General features: G+C 31.5%; 1 protein-coding gene across 7 annotated transcripts in view; it reads right to left on the reverse strand.

Moving 5' to 3' along the window:
* Positions 1–20,987, reverse strand: part of LOC145934694 (uncharacterized) — a 156,143-nt gene that overhangs the window by 11,060 nt on the left and 124,096 nt on the right. For 4 of the 7 annotated variants that reach the window (XM_083035345.1, XM_083035343.1, XM_083035344.1 and 1 more), the window contains one exon: positions 19,932–20,031. In XM_083035345.1, the coding sequence (XP_082891471.1) occupies positions 19,932–20,031 (100 nt within the window). Of the gene's footprint in view, positions 1–5,138; positions 5,384–5,620; positions 5,802–19,931; positions 20,032–20,987 lie in introns of those variants that run through there. The other 3 variants (XM_083035349.1, XM_083035348.1, XM_083035350.1) reach the window with 3 other exon arrangements.

Here is a 20,987-nt window from a genome sequence, read left to right on the forward strand (position 1 = left end):
ATAAAATTTAAGTATGGTAACTAAATTTTAATATAGGGACAACTATAAAATTTAGCTATGGTAGTTAATATTTTTTTTCCGAGCCGCGTGTGGGTTTATATCGTCGGTGACGTTTCTTCCTCGCTTCGCTAATTTACGTCTCATGAGCAAGTGTCGGATCTCCACGAAAAAAAGTGCGACGCGACTAATTAATAATATGTGCGAATTAGTGTCAAGACCGCTTTTGACGAATAACATGAAGGCACGATTATACAAAGCATATGAGAATTTTTGTTTAATTTTAGAATAATATTTTATAAAGTGAGAGAGATAAGGAAATTTTACATAACAACGAAAATTGCGAGAGATAAGAAAAATATCATTTCATCTTATTAATGGGCCATACAAATAAAAATCAAAACGAAGAAATAATAAAAAATTAATGATAAATAAATAAAAATTAATGAATATTAAAAGAAAAGGATTTTTAAAAAAGAGAGATATAAAGGAAATATCGTTTTATCGTTTTGTTTCATTAATGAGCCGTACAAAAATTAAAACGAAGAAATAACGAAAAATAATTAATGATAATTAATAATAAATGAAAAGTAAAAGAAGACAATTTTTTAAAATATTTCAAACAAAATTCACATTTTTAGGCAATCTCTCTCTTTCTCTTAAACTATTGTACGACATAAAGATATTGAAGCAAACGATAGTAGAGATCGATACTCTTCGTTCCTCGATCGTATGCATATTTTGTCGCATCCTAACGCAGGTGGTTACATAGATAACATTATGCGGTTCAGTGCGCAATTTTCCACGACTTTCGAGAATACGACTCCTCTTGCGACCGGCTTGGCAAGTGACGTGCACCCCGTGGAATGCGAACGATATCGCCGCAACGAATCGTCACGAGCGATGCAACGTTACCGCGAAACCGCCGACGTCGACGTTGCAAAGGCGAAAGAGTAGCCGAAGAATCTTGCAAACGTTTATCGCGCGGATTCGCGCCTCGTCCGCCTCGAATTTCTCGCGTAGTCTCGGTGTCCACCTTACTCGGTGATGAAAATCGCCGAGAAAGCTCGCGGAATTAATTACAGGATATTATATATTTAAAGGTAAAAATCATATAAAAATAAATTTAAAATATTTTTAATATGTTAAAAATAAATTAAAAATATTTTAAATGTTTTTTAAAAATATTTTAGGATAAATTATTATTTTTTTCAATATGTAGATTGTTTTTCTAGAGCGTTCAATAAATAATAAATTAAAATAAATTATTAAATAATAATATAAATGAGAATAAATAAAAATAAGAAAGAAAAGACGTAAGAGAAAAATTTTTCAAAAATATTATAATTTAAAATCATAAAAAAATTAAAATTTAAAATATATAGCAATTATAAAGAAATTATTATTGTTAGAAAGAGAGAGAATGGGAAGAGAAAATAATCTTTAAGAATATCTTCGAGAAAATATCCACCTTACTCGGTGATAAAAATCGCCGAGAAAGCTCGCGGAATTAATTATAGGATATTATACTTTAAAAGTCACAATCGCATATAAAAATAAATTAAAAATATTTTAGGATAAATTATTATTTTTTTCAATAAGTAGATTGTTTTTCTAGAGCGTTTTCAATAAATAATAAATTAAAATAAATTATTAAATAATAATATAAATGAGAATAAATAAAAATAAGAAAGAAAAGACGTAAGAAAAAAGTTTTTTTTAATTAAAATTTAAAATGCATAGCAATTATAAAGAAATTATTATTGTTAGAGAGGAAGAGAGAGAGAGAGAGAGAGGTGGGGAGAGAGGATAATCTTTAAGAATATCTTGGAGAAAAAATCGAGAGGCGCGGTGAATGAAAATGAAAACCGGTGCGTGCGCATTGCACTTTCCACGCGAGATGCAGCAACGCGTAAATCGATGCATTGCTGCATTGGGGGATACCGTTATGGCAGTACCGTGACTTGCTCGTGACTCGTAAACACCTCGACCGGGATCAACCACTCTCTATATAACCGCGGCCATTCACATTTATTCGAAAGAAACGCGTAAGTTACTTTTCGAGATGCAAGCATTTTTTTTCATATACCTTCATCGATCGCTTTCGACGATAGCTTTCGATGACGAAGACTGGCGACGAAAGAAAGATGCATGCGAAACATTTAGGCAAACAAGTGGAATTTATTTAGCGCGTGTTTATAATGTAGAGGAAAACAATAAATTTTTAAAGGTGTATTAGACAATAAAAAATTTTTTTTTTTGACAAATAGAATGTAATAATGTTGATTTAAATGAAGGAATTATTGAAAGTTACAAATTTTTATAAACAAGCTTCAAGAATATGAAATTTTGTGCTTTTATCTTAAGAAACATTTAAGTTTGGCTTCATTGTCAAGATTTATTGCAGAATAAGAATCCATTCAAAACAATAATTAATTATTTATAATTTTAATTATTTATTTCTGAATTATAGACTCTTAATGAGAATATTTCCTTACTTGTCATTTCTTATTAAATACAAATCAAATCAAAATATCATTTGCAAATATATAACCGTATTAAAAATTAAATTACTAGAATTAATAAATAAGCACATTATTAAAATTAATTAATAAATTTATAAAAACTAAATGAAAAAAATTCAAGGGAATATTGAATTCTCTTTTCGTCATATTACTCATAAAACATTTCGTCGTCTTTCATGACGATAAGACTTAGAACTCTTGTCGCATGTCTTGTTCGTAATATGGCAGCGAGATTTGTACAGTTGGTCTTGACAAGAAGAAATACACATTCAGACGCGTATTGATCTCCATTTACGATATGACAAGAGGGTAAAGAAAAACGGGAAATAGAGAAGATTGGGGAAAGACACACACAATGCGGACTTTTATGACGACTCTCATGGCCGCGCCATTATCGAAAGGGGTCGTTGAGACAAGATAAATGCTAGATAAATAAAGAAATGTGATTACGTAACTTCGATGTATATCTATCAAACGTAATATCGAGATTCTGACAGCACGGAAGAAATTCACGATAAAAGACATTGTGTGTGCGAGAGATTAACTCCGAAATTTTCATACACAGTTGGAAAATTTGTGTTTTCTTGTTAGAAACGGTCCCCGTTAAAATTTTTGTGTTAAATATTTAACACATTCATGTGTTAAATTAACATATTGCTGTTGTGTTAATTGAACTCAAATGTTAAATTATTAAAATAACTGAAAACAAGTGTAAAAATAACACAATGTGTATTTACTTTTAATTTTACATAATAAATATGTTCGATATTATTAGTGACAAGATTTATCTGTTAAAATTTACAGAAAAAAATGTTAATTTTACTTTATAATATAAGTGGGGATGATCAAATGTAAAATTAACAATTTTTTTAGTTAATTTTTACATTAAAACTATGTTAATTTAACACAAAATTTATTTCAAGTTTACTTGAAGTTTGCATTTATTTTATGTTAAAATATTAACACAATATTCGTGTCATCATTTAACATATCCGTATTATGTTAAATTAACACAAAAATTTCTGTGGACCGTTTGGGACATGTGATATTTGTTAAATTTAACACAAATTTTTCAACTGTGTACGCAAGTCTCTCATAAATCTTACAAAGTCAACAAATCAACGAAATAATTATTGTAATAAAATAAAAAATATCTCTGAATTATATACAAATAATAAATTAATATAAAATCTATAATATTAATTAATATATAAAATAATATAAAATAAAATAAATAAATAATAAATATAATATACTATAACTAATATGAAATCTATAACATGAATTAGTACAAAATAATATAAAATAATTAAAATAAATAAATTAATAATTAATCTCTGACAGCTTTCATATACAAACTGCTTTGAAATTATAATTGACTGAAGAGAAAGAAATTTAGGAACAGAGTTTCCTCGATTAAAAGAAACAATACAAGTTTCTTAAAACGTAATTATGTGTAAAAATTATGGGCAACCATGGGAATTAAAAAACAAGATTCTAATGGTTCGCCTTTTATTTACGGCAATTTTAAGGCTACTAGACCGTCTTAAATCGTCCGCGAAACTCGCTTAAGAGAAAATGCGGATAGTTTCGTGTAAAATATTCATTTTAGATATACGACCGGCTAACACACTTGAGCATCTCGAGTACGTTTTAAGTGCGGGAGCATAAAGCAGTTGCGAAAGCATAAATAAAACGGGGAATAATACATCGCGGATATCGCGTTATTGAATCGGAACCCCGGCAATCGCGAAGTTTCGGTCAAATTTTTGTCGCACCTCGTGATAATCGTTTATTTTAAAAAGAAAAATTCAGCTTTCTACTCTCTGGCTTTCGAAGCTAAGTTATTGCACAGACGGATGCGCAAGTGTGACTCGACTCCCCGCTAATTTAACGAATCCTCGTCGTCGTCGTTAAATTATTATCCTGAATTCGGTCGAGTGCATTTCCTTCGACCTGCATCGAATGAAACTGCTCTTATCTATAGACATTCGCGTCTCGCTGCGATAAACCTTTTACGACGCAAATATCCAGAAATTACTAAGTGTAATGAAAGTGATAACACACGTCCTGCCGCAGTTGCTCAAATTTTGTTAGCGTAATTAAGAGATCTGTCGATTCGGTCGTCAACGCGATAAGAGATACGTTAATTATATTTGTATTATAATATATTGACCTTGTCGAGTGTGTTATTTTTTTTTTTGCAGCAGCGTGGTATCATCGATTAAATCTTTATCAACGCGATTGAAAATTTATCTTCATCGACTTCATTTCGATAATGCACGGAAATAATTTTACAGTACAAATTATATATAAAATATTTTATATAGAGCTGTGTGTAGAAAAATATAACTTAATAATTATGCATTTGTTTTGTGCATCGAAACATTTGAATAATTACACTGTTCTCTTTTGTAAAATATAAAGTATTATTAAATAATATAGACATATAATATTATATTAAATAAAAATATTGCGATTTCTCCGAAGTTGATGATCCACGATTTATATATGAAAAATTATATATGATAATTATGATGAAATTAAATGAATAATTATATATTATAATTTTTTTACTGTAACATTTTTTCTCCGTACTAGGATACATATGTATACCTTTGACCGCGAGGTAGCCCAATATGCTCTCATTGCTACCGAAATGCCCGAGCATCTTCCACTGCGTCGAACCAGATGTCGATCCTCCTCCTCTCGAATCGTTTTCTACGCGATTCTCGTCAATTAACATCGTATCCCAATGAACCTCTCATCGGAGCACGAAAGCTCCGTCGTCACCCAAACACCCATCGCCACGATTTTTCCGATATAGTCAATTTTGCCCAACATCATGGAAAATGACATCTCTATTTAAATATATATATTTATAAATAAATAAATAAATATATATATATATAATTATAATAAATATATATACATTTTTATAACATATATATATTTTTTATAATATATATAATATATGTTTTTTATTTTATATATATAATTTTTATAATATATATATTTTTTAATGTCACTCGCGTCTGTATTTATTCGAAAAGCGTGAAATAAGGCAAAGATACGAATAAAAGATAAATTTGTAGAACTGATCAACGACAGGCGAAATACAGGGAAGATACGAGACGGTCTCGTCCCTCGAGATGCATCGGAGGGTGCATCTTTCTCTCGGTACTCGCAAAGATAAACTCGTGTCGACGAGAAAAGAGATACAAGTTGCAGTTTCCGCGCGCACGATGCGCACGTCGCGTGCGATCGCGCTGGACTAAAAGCCTTGCCTTAAGGTGAACATACTCGCCTCTCGCCTCGAGATTTTTCCGCACGTCGCGCCTGCGTGTGGGTGTTCCTCCCGTCCTCGTGCGGAATAAGTGCACGCCGGAATATATAAGTGTGCGTGTACTACACACGTTTAGAAAAGGGTCGAGAGTGCACCGGTTGTGACTTACGCAAACGTCTATTGACCGCTATAAATAAAGGCGGCGGCTCCCCTTTTTGTACCTTTGAAACGGTAGCGCCGCGTGTATTTTTGCGTAAAGACGCCTCATCGATCTGCCTTACGACGCGTTACGGTCAGTTAAGTGTTGTGCCTTTTAACCCTTTCCCGAGAAATGTCAATTTAATTACTTTCCGATATAATAACTATGTTATTAATTTGTATCAATGTCAGCAACGCAATGCATATCTTCGCACAAATCTAAAGAAACTATACAGAGAGAATTTTCTTTTAGAATTTACCCTGAAAATCATGGTAATCGTGGGATTAATTTTACTATGCAGTTTAATAAAATTAATCAAACATGTTTTATATTTTATTGTGATAGATATTATTATTTTTATTGTGCTAAATATTAATCGGCGAAATTCTCATAAAATTCTTTCCATACCATATTGTCCTACGATTACCCATGATTTTTAGGGTAAATTGTAAGAGAAAATTCTCTCAGTGTATAAATTAAGGATAATTAATTACTAAAGGATAATTATCAATTAATTTTTTAAATTGATATATTACAATTGTAGATATAAAATTATAAAAAATATTTTTAATTAATTTTAAATTAAATATTATAATTATAAAATATAAATATTATGATTAATATAAAATTTTCTATTCTCTCTTCCTATTTTTCTTCTTATTATTAATATATATTATTATTTTACGAATTTATAACATTAACGTCGCTATTTCCTTTAATTTTGGGAACAGGGCACCTCATTCCATTAAATTAAATAATTTTTTTCATTAATGTATATTTCATTCTCTTAAAAAAATTGTTTATAACCAAAGATCCTATCTCATTTTTGTTAGCTTAATTATTATCCGCGAAGGAGTTCTTCTCCAACGCAAAACTAAAATTTATTCGCTTTAATTAGCCACTCATAATTTAATAAGTATCGTATTTATATCGCACGCCGGATGCGTATTGAGTTACACAAGTTTTATATATAACATCATAAATAAAGAGCAGCATAAAAAAATCTCTGAATATAATACAACAATTTTATATAATATTATTTAATATAATTATCTTTTTTAAATATTCTCAAAGTATATCGCGCTATTTAAAGTTGTAAACTGTTTGAATTAAACTGTAGTAATGATCGAATTTTATTTGCAACAAAACGTCGTCGATTCAAGAAACAAATGGAGCGTACAACGTAGCGGTATCACAATGTACGAGTCAGAGAATTCGTTATTGATTGAAGTGTGGGCGCCGGAGCGATGATTTGATAAATGGCAAAGACGACGACAGAATGAGCGCATCAAGGCGTTCACTCTCTGACTCGCGTGTCATCGAGATGGAAAGGGGAAAGGGGGAATCGGTCATCTGTCACAAGCAAAACGAATAAAAAATAGCGATTAATCGACGCCGATGTATTTATCGGAAAATGCCTCGCAAATGCAATCGCGAATGCAAATATATAATTTCTCGAAAGAAAATCGAGGAAAATTATAAGAAAAATGAAAGAAAATTTTAAAAAATTGCTGATATATTTCGCAAAATAATATAATATATAATATATCAAAAATATATAATTTAATATATATCATAATATAATATATAATATAATATATAATATAATATATAATATATTATATAATATATAATATAATATATAATATATAATATAATATATAATATATCATAAATTCAAATCGGTAAATTTGGCGAAACAGCGATACGGCAATTTAATTTTCCACCTGAACATTATATGCTATTTCAATCAGCTGTTCCTCATCAACTGGAATTTCCAGCTCTCGCGAGCGCTCGTTAAAAAAATCTTAATCTGTGTACGCAAAACAAGAGCGATCCGGAACGGTGATTAATCGGATAAATCGCGGCGAGTTTCGCGGATATAAAGCTTCTTACTTTCCCCGACGCGTATATTATGTAGGTTCGTTCACCCTATGCCGATTATGCGAATACGCAAACGCGCTCGATAGCAATAACCTAGATTAATCGAGCCGCATAAATCAACGGGAGCCGGCGTCGAATATTTTCGCGCTATTTTCGCGCAAACGCGCTGCGATAAGCTCGCGCTTATGTATTGTATAAACGATGGCTTAGCTGCATAAATCACACTTAACCACCTGATCCGCGAGTGACATAACGCGATCGGTTAGTCTCATCCGCGGCGTAAAATTGTAATAAAGCTGATCGGGAATAAAATTACGCGTCTCTCTTTCGAATTAATTCTTTGGATTATAAAGATCTCTCGGAAAGATATATATGAAATGTCAAAAGTATAGAAGACTCCAGTATTTAAAAGCGACTTATCGACCAGTTGATCATATTAATTTATGACACGAATAATTTATGAAATTGATTTCATTTCTCTATTCGATATTTTTTAATTAAACGAGATACGTCTCCTCTCCCCTGGTTCTTTCGCGCAAACATCCCGTGGGAAATATAATTTTCATCTAGCGCTATCGAGAGTGCCGCAGCACGACTGTTAATTAAACTAGTTATGTATACTGTTTTTCATCCGAACGTGATGATTAGCAAACATATATATTCGTCCTCTTGAAAATATCTCTCCAGAATTCGATATAAAAATATTCTGTCATAAAAACTTTCATATTTTAACGAGCACTCTTGCAAATTAAATTGGCAATATATATATATATATATTTTTTTTTTTCACAATTAAAAAGAAAGTCGGTTTTTAGTAATTTTTTGACGGATTGTGTGCAATAAATTTTTACTTATAATCGATCGCGATATAGATGAAATTACGCAATTTTCGCTTTCATCGCTTGCTTTCATCTCTCAGATGTGATTCAGAGAAAATCATATAACATATCGAGTGTGTTTCTATAAAATAAATTTCTTAAAATTTATTATATATTCTAAAGTTTCTCCAAACATATTTTCAAGTTTTATTCCCTCGTAAAAAATCTAACTACACCAATTAGTTTCGAGAGATACCACAAACTCGAGAAATTGCGAAAAGTTATATTACTTTTAAACATTCTCATAACGCGTCCGAAAGTTTATCGAAGGCACACGAGACTTTCGAGCGCCTTCCTCCTGATAGTCAAACGAGCGTAATTACTAAATTAATTATCTGGAATGCGTCGGCTGAATTTGATCGAATCGTCCCGATGGATTTCGATCGAGTTTTTCTTTCTCTTTGCCGAACGCGAGAGTGAAAAAGTGCAATCTATCGATTAACACACGCTCTCGCACTTTTCCAAGTGTAAGTGCGAGTGTGTTAATGAAAAAGCGCCGGTAAAATAATCTCTCTCTACCTTTTATTGGCAATGGATCCATCACGATCGTCGATCGCTACTTACACGATTGCTTCTAACCCGATTCCGACGGCTGGAAAACCGGTCGCGAGAGATAAAATGACGGATAAAAGCGATTGCGCGTGTGCCGCACCGGTTCGTTTTCCGCTCGGGCGGCTTTTTCCACGCGGCGTGAAATCGGAAAAGTGCCGAGAGTGCACGCACTCGCGCGGCTAATACATATTTACGCACTCGGTAAACCGTACGCGCTTTCTACGCGTAGAGAAAGAGAGAGACTCTGGCCGCTGTCCAGGTGGATTATTATTGTTCCGATAGGAATCGCGACAGAGGCCTCGAACAAGAAGGAAGAGACCTTCACTTAGGGGACTTTGAAATTTATATAACTGTACAACTTGCACTCTCTAAGCTAACTTCTTTCGGAATGGCAGACACTTAGATATTCTCTTCGAAAATATTTTACACATATTTAAATATTTTATTTTATAATATTATAATATATTATAATATATACTAATATCTCTATTATATTTATTTTTGATTACACAGGTTGACAATAAAAAATTTTTGTCGAGTAACTCTAATCAGAATAGGTGTTTCTTATAGATTTTCGGCTACAGAAAACAATGCCGTTGTCCAAATTGTTCCATCACGTTAGGTTTTAAAGTTATTTTGAATTTTAATATGAGAAATTAGCGATTTATATTAGAAAAAAATGTATAGGTAATAAATCACTATACTGTCATTAAAATAATCAAAATAGGCAAATGTTTGATTTACAAATTGATTCTTCATTAGCAAAGAATATAAAATTGTCTCGTAGATAGAGCAAAAATGTTTGTATGTTAAGAATATAGTGAGAGCACATAGAATATATGTTAAGAATATAGCAGGCATATTTCATGTTTGTCAAGATTAGTGAAAACGAATAATCAGAATTCAATGTTATAAGGTATCGTTTTTTTCTTTAATAAAATATATAGTAATTTTATTAAAAATGTATTTAAAAAATACAATTCTAAAATGACTGAACAAATTTTTCAGAATCAAAGAAATTTTATTAAATTTCAATATGAGAAAATATTTTCTTTTTAATTTTTGTTTTAATAAGTCACATTAAAATGTTAACACTTTAATAGCAAAAATGTGTTTAGTCAATGAATATATTTATTATATTATATATTTTTTCCTCAAAATCACTAATTTCTGATTTTTAAATTTAAAATAACTTTAAAACTTGGTGATGGAGCAATTTGGACAACGGCATTGTTTTTTATAATCAAAAATCTATCAAAAACACCTACTCTGATTAGAGTTACTTGACAAAAAAATTTATTTTTGTCGGCCTGTGTTATAATATTTATAATATTTTATTTGTCTTATCGCACGTGAAATTAATATATATCCCAATGAATTGTTCGCGAGCTCTTAACGATCTTTTTTGTGCACTCTCATTTTATTTTAAAAATCTATAAAACCATGGTGATTGTTCCGATTTTCCTTAATTGGCAGTTGATACATCGCGTGTCGCAATTACCGCGGCAATTTGTCCGGAGTTGCCGGCGGGCAGATTGATTTCCGCCGATTTCGATGACGGTTAAATCGGGTTTTCGCCGACAGGCCTTTGTGTAATTGTAACTATGACATAAATTGTTTTCATGCGAGAGCGGCCTTAAAACTCTGCCCATTCGCGTTTATTTTCAATGTAATTTATTCGAATCTTATATCTGCAAGAGCAAAAAGAAGATGCGTCCAATAAATCTGCAATTAAATATATTTCCTAATTAATCGACTCACTGCAAAATGAGAATTTAAGCGTTTTTACGATTTCTTTTTAAAATTTAATTTGAAATATATTTTGAATTATATTTTATACACAATTTAATTTCTTTTCATTTTTAGCTGTTTGTGTCCCTGAGATTAACGAAGCGTGTATTAGAAAGCGGCGGCTTTATACATTTTAAGAGACATTGTTGCGAGAGGAAATTTATACGAGACGGGACTACATAAAAGAGTGGAAGCGGCTTTGAAAATAATAATGCGGGCAAAGGGAGAGAGAAAGAGAGAAAAAGAGAGAGAGGAAAGAAAGAGGGAGGGAAGAGACAAGGTCGAGTTAATACTACGTGTTTAAACAAACTTTGTTTAATTAACTAATGAGCCTCGCCCTCTGCCACGTGACTTGGCTCTTATTTGACAGATGCACCCTTCGTTGCGTGTCGAGTTTTGTCGGGACACACGTGGTGTCCTTTCACCGGTTAAACATATGGAGAGAATCGTGGTAATTGAACCATTTGCATATTTAACTTTCGAGAATCGCCTTACAGTACTCTCTGCAGAAGATATTAATAAAAAACAATTTTTTTTATTATTTATATTTTATTTATATTTATATTAATTATATTTATTTATATTTATTTTTATTAATATTTATATCTTTATTTATATTTATTTTTTGTGTGTTTAATATTTTCTATATTTTCTTAACACAAACTTTATTATTTATGTTAATATGCATATGGGACAATATGGTATGGAAAGAATTTTATGAGAATTTCTCTGATTGATATTAATCACAATAAAAATAATAATATCTATCACAATATTTTCACATAATAAAACATGTTTGATTAATTTTACTAAACTGCATAGTAAAATTAATCAAACATATTTTATATTTTATTGTAATAGATATTATTATTTTTATTGTGATAAATATTAATAAAAGAAATTCTCATAAAATTCTTTCCATATTGTCCTACGATTATATACCTATATATATATATAAATTAAAAATATTAGTATTAAATAATTGAAATAGAATAATAAACGTTATAATAATAAATATTTTATGAAAAGGTGGAAGAAAACTGTCGATAATTGTTAGTGAGTTACGATGACGTGAGGCAGCTCCTTCAGGTAAAACAAATTGTGACAAGAGCGTGTCGAATCGCGCCAATGGAAGAAGAGCGTAATTGGGTTAAACGCCAAATAATAATCTTAAAAAGCCCTGCCGCGCAGCGCAGCTGAAGGCACAGTTGCATATAACTGCTTGCGCTCATTAGCTGCGCTGCACCGCTATGCAACTGCGAACCGTAATGCCGGTCGTTTCGTCTGTCGCAATAGTGGTCTGATCTACTGTGTAGGAATTTTTCCGTAATGCCGCCTTGTTATTCTCTCGATGAACAAAAAAAAAATGCCAAGATATATATTGAACGGAAACTTGAAATTCACAATCATTTTAACTCTTTTTTTCTCACAAACGGCGATTATTATCATACAAAAAATTTAAGTAAAAATTATTCCACATTGTTTAAGTTTCTTTCATGACACACGAAAGAAATATTTTTGAATATTTCTTCTACTATAAGAAAATAATTTTGCATTATATATTTTATCTTTTTTATGTATTATATATATATTTATATATAATATATACTTATATATAAATACAATATGTAAAGATATAAAATATTAACATATAAATATTGTAAATATTTTGACACATTAACACAACAATATATTAAAAATGTATATTATATTTTTATACATATTTATAACATATATATAAAATATGTTCTACATTGTATAAAATTACTTTAAAGTTTCTTAAGATAAAGTTTTGTCGTGATAAGTTACAATGTCGCTGTGCTGTCTCCTTAATAAGTCTCTCAATTTTCGGGCGACTTGGCGTTCTAGGAGAAACATTTTCTCAGAGGGAGAATATATATTAGAGCGCTGAAAGAGAAGAGAGGAAACAGGGGGTTGGGGTTGTTCTCCCTTCAGAGTCGCGAATGCGAAGGAGAAATTACCGAAAGCGAGAGTAGATTTAACGAACATTCATTGGAGGACTCAACGTGACAATCCCGAGCTAAGGCGAGCCTAGAATGGGAATATTAGCGTAGATCTCGAATGGGGGAATATCGCGGAAATTTCGCCATCCTGAGGAAATGGATAGTTTCATTTTCTCTCTCTCTCGTGTGCTTCAATAAAATTCCGACAAGCGTAGATAATCGTTAACATGACAAAAGAGATTTTTTTTGTGCGAGAATCTCCCATACATTATACTCTAATTTATATTAAAAATTAGTATTAATATTAATAATTAAATTTATAACATATAATTTATTTAAATTTATATAATATTAAATATTTCATTTCATTTTAGTTCTTTCTTTCGTTAAAAATAATTTATTAAAAATTAAGGTTTTTTTTTTACTTTGACGTTTCGATATTTTCCATCGAGGCAGAACGAAGAGAAAACGTCACTATAAACAGCATCTTTCAACGAAAATAGGCGAGAGAAGTAGCACAGTTAAGTCATCCGAGCGTCGCACAAAGGAAACGAGAAGGAAAGAACGAAACGTGAGGAGAGAAGACGAGAGAAGTCTCGGTGAATATTCAGTGAGTTGTGCGAGGAAGCGAATGGATGCGGGGGTGGCTTAAAGAGAGGAGACATTAAACGATGACATTAGAAATGTCAAGCAATGATATTCTTTCGCTCGTGCGTAATTTCGATAATATCTCCGTCCGTCTTTCTCGTAAATTTATTTATTATAATATCTTATATTTGTTTTTCCCTTCGATATAAAATTAAGATACTTCATTTCATGCTAGAAATAATTTATTTATTTAGAGCTGAGATTATAATATCACATAAATTAATATATGTATATAGAAAACTGATTATTTAATTAATTGATGAATCAATCGATTACATATATAATTTGGTTAATTTGATTTTCAATATTATCGATTTTTTTTCGATGTTGCTAAATAAATAAGGAATTCAACTGTCTCTATAATCGAATATTGCGTTCATTCGACGAAAGTTATCAACGCGTTCTCTTACGCTCGAGCGAATGGAAACGGCGAATGGTTTGACGGTCCGAGATGATGATTTATGAACGAGCAAGAAGGATTGATGCATTCGCCGACATTGATCCCGTTAACGAATACGCTCGTTTCCATCTTACGAATATTTGCAAATCGCCAGAAGCCATTAAAATCGCATCCGGTCGCGCCAGATGAACATTTCTCTTTCAATAACGATTAGGAGTGACGTATAAAATTACAGGGCAGAATCGAGCATACAAAATAGCTCAAGTTACTTATTAGAGATCTATATAAAACGCTCCTCAAGTTTCTGGTATGCTATGAATTTCGGATGCGTCGAGAAAAAATTACGAGAAACTACATTTTCAAAAGGGAAGAAATTTATATTTTTATAATATTTATTATTTATATAATTATTAAATTTTAATAAAATTAAAAATAATAGATTGTTTATTCAATAAATTCGATTAAATTTTCTTGCTGTGTAATAAGGAGAATTTCGTGGAGTAATTTCTCTTGTCAATAAATATCCAATAAAAATAATCATAATGAAAATTTCTATAATATATGCAAACGGAATAAATAAAATATAAATATTTAATAAATAAAATAAATATGAGGTGAAAATATATTTCTCAATGATGGATAAGAAACTCTAATAAATTATTAATACACTTAAGCAACGTTTGTTTTTGAAATCGCGCGAGAGACCACTATTTCATTATCTTTACATAATCTAGAACGGCCATTTTGTATTCCCGCTTCGTTTCCCTGAAGATTTCGTTCTCTTTTTTTTTTTTTCTCTTCCATCGCCGACTTTGCGGCTATTGATACTTTGCGGCGCTGTGTGTTGTAGCCTCATAAATAATTAAATATTCCGCTCGGCACGGCGCATAAATTACACTTAGCGCGCGTTTAACGAATAATTAAACCTCTCTCAGCGCGAATAAATTATCATCGCGAGAGCGCACGAAATTATTATCAATTTTTCCGATTAACCGATGTAATATTAAATTGAACGAATCTTGTGGAGGATTAAAAAACGCAAATAGAGAGGGAGACCGAATTATTATATTTTGAAACATCGATAAATAGTACAAATTGAATTTTCAGAGGCAAAGCGTTAAAAGCGCGAGTTAACGACCAGCAGTTAACATATTATATATAACAGCTAGCGGTCGCGAAGTGCGCAATAGTTTCATGTATGTACGTCGATAGTTCGAGAGAGGAAACGCTGAAACGAGCGCGTTTTCCTGTAAAGAGAGTAATAAAAACCGCGAGAGCCGGGTTTAAAACTAGCTAGCGGAAAGGCACCGTGAATAGCTGCGATGCATTAAACATTCTCCGTTTTTTCATCGTCGTTCATTCAATCGACGTAATTCGCTCCGACGTAAACGCCTCATCGATTTTATTTGCCTCGTAACTCGAAAATGGATTGACTCGATTGTGTGTGTCTCAATATATATTTTCATTCTGGTTTTTACACGAAAAAAATATTAGTTACCATAAAAAAATATTATTAGCATAACTAAATTTTAAGTAATCTTTTTTAAGTTTCAAATTTTAAAGCTATATAGTTTAGTAGGGAATTTCCCGTTAAATTGTAGCTTAAATAAGTTAAATTAAAAATATTAGTCACCATAGAGAGCTAAAAATTAGACATAGTAATTAAATTTCAGCCGTAATATAGGGATACCTATAAAAAGCTATGGTAGTTAATATTTTTTTTTCTCATATAATTATCGTTATGTCGCGATAATGCGCCTGATAATTATACTATCGCGTCATGTGATAAACGGTTTCGTGCCGATTATATGTATCTTCGCGATAAGTTTAACATTAAAAGCACATAGCAATTATGTGAAGCTATATTAATATTTTAATATATGTACTAGTAGTTAGCGAACCGGTCATGATCAATGGTTTAATTTTCACCTCGTTTCCTAATCGATTGCAAATTGACGTTCGTTTGTCAATTTTACCCTTCTGTCAATAGATACCTAAAGCAACTTTAAATATTAAGCAACTAAAAATATGTCGAAACTTCTTCCACTAAAAATAAAATAGCCTGTATTCAGAAACAGGATGTCTACTCAAATCTTGTAAAGAAAATTCTTTGATCTTCCAAATATTTTCGTTTAAAATCCCATAAACTGAAAAAATTTGTAGATGCAGTTTTTTAAAATAAGTATCTTTATTTTAAGTGTTTTTTTAATGTTTTCTATTCATACGATTTCAAAGAAAGTTAGTTTTTCTAGCATTAAATATTGATTTATTAATCGTAAAATTAATTGAGACAATAACAGAATATATCACTATATGTAAATGCTAATGATATATGTAAAAATATCAAATAAAAATATAAAACAAAAATAATTTATTATAAAATCTTAGGAAGTACTAATTTATTTAATTATTATTTTTTTAAATTGGATAATTTTCTATGAAACTTATACAAGATCTTGATACTAAAAAGAAATCCTCAATAAAATCACATGAGATTTTAATAAAAATTTAAATATTGCAAAGCTAGACATATGTTTCTTAAGGACTATTAAAAATATTTAACACAAGACCTTCAAAAATTTTTTTTTCAAATCTCTGATAATCCCCGGTTTTCCCAATTTTTTTCAGGAAAATAGATCAAACCTTCTGAAATATAATGGGAAAACATATTCGATGCCCAGTAGCTGCTATAAAGAAATTGTCAAATTCCGCATTGACAGAAGGGTTGAGAGAGAGACGCGTACTCGTCCGCATTTTAAGCCTTCGAAACCATCGCAATCGCATTACGATCGATCAAGAGCGGACCCCATCGCCACGATTTCGCGCTCTTTACGATCGTCTGGGATGCGGTTTAAACGCGCGCAAGTGCATGTCGCGTGTCCCCTCGAATGCCACTGTTACGCGGACGCTTTATGGGCGTTTTATAGCGTGACTTCGGCGTGATTTAAAATTAAAAGCTCCCCGCACGGTGGGAGGATATTGCCGTCTACACCCGGTGTGTTGTTCGTCTCCGGAATGCACGGGCTGCAATATCGGTTTAACGACGGCGCGTTGAAGTTCGAGCAACATCCCTGATGTCTTGGGAAAGCGAGGGAAAACTGCATAAGGAATGGCGCGGCTGAAATTTGTTGCGCGCATCTCTATTTGTCAAGGTTTATTATATTATATAGATTTTACGATAAAACTCTCTATCTTTATTCAGTATACACTGCGTGAAAGCAGTGTTTTTTTTATCTATATAAGAGATTTATTTTATAAAATAGTATATATGAATATTTGCGCATTTTTCTTATTCATATATTCGTGAATTTTAAATTCACTTGTTTAAGGAGAAATAAAAAATCCGCGAAGTGTGTTGCGTGATATGTGAAATTAAATACGTATTAAAAATGTAACAGCATCTAAACAACATTGATAAAAACTTTCTAAACATATTTCAATCTTTTATAGGTACTTTGAACCATAACAATACGGTCGATTATATTAAATTAATAGATAATCAATACAAAGTCTCAATAAATATATATGTATCTTTTATTTTCGCAATATATTAAATTGCATTTCGTATATTTATTATTATATAAATATATCATTATAAAATTATATACTGAAAAAAAAAATAAAAAAATTAATCGTTGAAAAATTATTACAATAATTAAATTATTATATATTTTAAATGTTAATTTTTATATATTTTTTATATTAATTTCGCGAAATATAAAAATGGTTGCATATTATTATTATTATCAAATTGTTATAAAAATGTATATATATCGTATAAATAATTATAGAATTTCTGCGCTTGATAGATAAAGGATTCGATCGCGAATATTTTTCACGGACCTTTCGAAATCGGCTTATCTGAAGAATGTCGGAATAAGAGAACCGGACGAACTGGGAAAATAAGGAAGACGGATATGTATGTAATTTTCGTGACGCCCGCCTGGCGTGCTATTTTAATGCGAGAGATGGTGATCGATTAAGTATTCCGCGCACGCGGCAAACAGAACGCCGTAATTGAACGCACGTCTCGCGATTTTTCACGCGTCGCGACACCCGAGCATCGCGCCATGAAAATACCGTAACGAGAACTCTGACTCGCCTCGAAGCCGAGGAGAGGTTCGTTTCAAACGTGTTTGCGCCTTGCGACCATCTCTGAGACGATAATGACGGATTCGAAAAGCTAGCATCCACCTTCATTTTTGCGTAAAAAATATTAATAAATTATTCCGACTCGTTAAAAATTTTCGCGCAAATAATTTTTCGATATAATGTCGTAAATTTTTCTTTTGTCATTTCGAGATGGAGATATATATATTTTTTTTTTAATATTAATAAATTATTTCGACTTGGTCATTATAAGAATTTTCGCGGAAATAATGTTTTTGATATAATATCGTTATTTTCTATTTTGTCATAATATTAAAGATGGAGATGTATATTATTTTTGGATGTATATTCTTGTTAAATTCTAATATAAATAAATGTATGAGTTTATTATAATATAAATAAATTTTTGAATTTTATATAAGTGTGAATTCAAACTAGTTGATAGATTTCGAAATGCATAATAATAATAATTGACCAAAGAGAGCATCTTTGCTGTACGATACTTAGACTGGACGTGTCTCGTTTTAGGGGCTCACGGTTTCTGTGAATCATTAGCGCCTATAAGAGGCAAAAATAATATAATCCCACTTCTGCGATAAATCCGCCACTGTACATATATATAAATTTCGATTTTTTTCATCGTGCAAGAACGATATATCACCGTATCGATTGCCCGCCCTCAAGTTATGTACAGCAACGATAGAGAGAAGAAGAGAAAGAGATAGAGATCGCACGTATATTCTTTCGAGAATCTTCCGAGAAGCTTCTCTTATAATCGCATTATATTCGTATGTGGGCGAGGGTGAAAAATATGAGAACATTAACCGAAAGAGAGAGAATCGTGACGTGTATAATGAGAAGGAGTGATAATTGCAGAATTTTTCTTCACAAAGTATTATAAAATGTAAAAAAAGATATTTAAAGATATTTAAAATATAAATCAAATATTTTTATTGTAAAAAAAATATAATATTTAAAAGTACATTACAGATAAGTGAAAAAAGTTCAAGCTTGTATAAAAGTATTTCTCGAATGTGAATAAATCTTGTCAAAAATTTATATATAAATATAAAATAAATTATATTATATAGAATATATTAAATTATGTAGAATTATATATATAATTATATATCAAATTATAAAATGGAAATTATATGGAATAAATTATTAAATTATAAATAGAATTATATGTATATAGAAATATGTGGATCTTAAAATGGAGAAAGCCAAAGAGACGGACAGACGATCTAAGAAAGCGGGCGGCCGCTTATAAATCCGGAAAAAAATAGCCGAAATAAATTCTTATGTCAGGGCGATTTGTATTGCCGCTGTCTCGTTAGATCTCAGGAAGTTGCTGATAAAATCAAATTTCCACGCACTGCGGGCTAGCTGTCGCGTTCTTTTCGCGAGGAGAAAAAGCGTATACGAAACAACTCCGTGGATATCCTGGACTTCTGACGCTGATCGATCGAGAGCAGGGAACGTGTCAGCGAGCCACCAACCATCTCCATCATTTGTACGGGGAAAAATGGAGTGTGCATCAGGGAAAAAAATCGTCAGGCCGCGAATGACTCGAGTGGGTCGAACGTCACGTTCAAAAGCGACTCTTTTCGGTCTCTCCTGTCTCTCGATTCGCGAAGATCGAAAGCGTCTTTCTCATAGAAACCCGGATCGATGAAACCGCAAGCGAGGCTTACCTTCGAGATTCGCCATGGAGAACCTGTAGCTGTCGATCCTCGGCGTGTTGATGTCCGAGTTAAAGGGCCTGAGGGTTGCCGAGCTTACATTGTCGAGACCCTATAACACGAAAGATAGCAAACATGTTAAACTTGAGCCTGGCTGTAAGCGAGACAGAGTTCGATCTGCCGTTGTATGTTAAGCGAGGGTGAGGGCAATGACCTATCACAGTTATCTCTCGTCCCGAAAATTTCCTCAAATGAGACGTAACAGTTTTGTTTACATTCGGCCTAATAATGTATGACATAATACTGATAATTATATAAATTTATAACAAATATAATAAATATAATATTTATTATATTTATTATATTTATAACATTTATTATATTTATATTATATATTTATATTATATTTATTATATTTACATATATACGAAATATAATAAATTATAATATGTATAAACATTTATTATATTTATATATATATAATAAATGTAATAAAATATATTAAATATATTAAAAAATGAAGAAAAGGCAAATATAATAAATACATAATAAATTTACAAAATAGATATCACATTAAAAATATGTTAACATCATCAGTTCTTAAAAATATAAGGATGATGAAAATACATTCAATAAGTAAAACTCGATGTTACTTTCTTTCGATTAACGATAGCTGGTTCTTATCTCTTCCTGTTTTGTGCGCGGTCTCAATGAAGCGGAAATGCGAGTATATTCCTGAATAGTCGGTCGAAAAATGTGATATCGTAAGGGGAGAAAATGTGATATCAAGGCAAATCCGTGTGAGAAGCTAGACATTTCTTCGGCCTCATCGCCTCGAGAGTTCAAGTTGATCCGTAATCCGTTCGGGATCCCTTTACGTTTTCAATTCGCCCTGCGGATGTGATTTGTACAAAGCCGTGGGATTCGTTCACCTAATTTCCGCTAGATAATTCCTGATAACGGTGTGTTCTATAAGGGGGGGAAAAATGGATTTTATGTGACGGCTTTAAGGGAATCATCGGATTTTATATAAATGTCTTTTCTAAAATTTCATCTATTTTTCTCCAT

The sequence above is a fragment of the Prenolepis imparis genome, unplaced genomic scaffold (assembly GCF_030444845.1).
Source record: "Prenolepis imparis isolate NDT839.2.m4 unplaced genomic scaffold, iyPreImpa1.0 SCAF_4, whole genome shotgun sequence".
Lineage (NCBI taxonomy): Eukaryota > Metazoa > Arthropoda > Insecta > Hymenoptera > Formicidae > Prenolepis > Prenolepis imparis.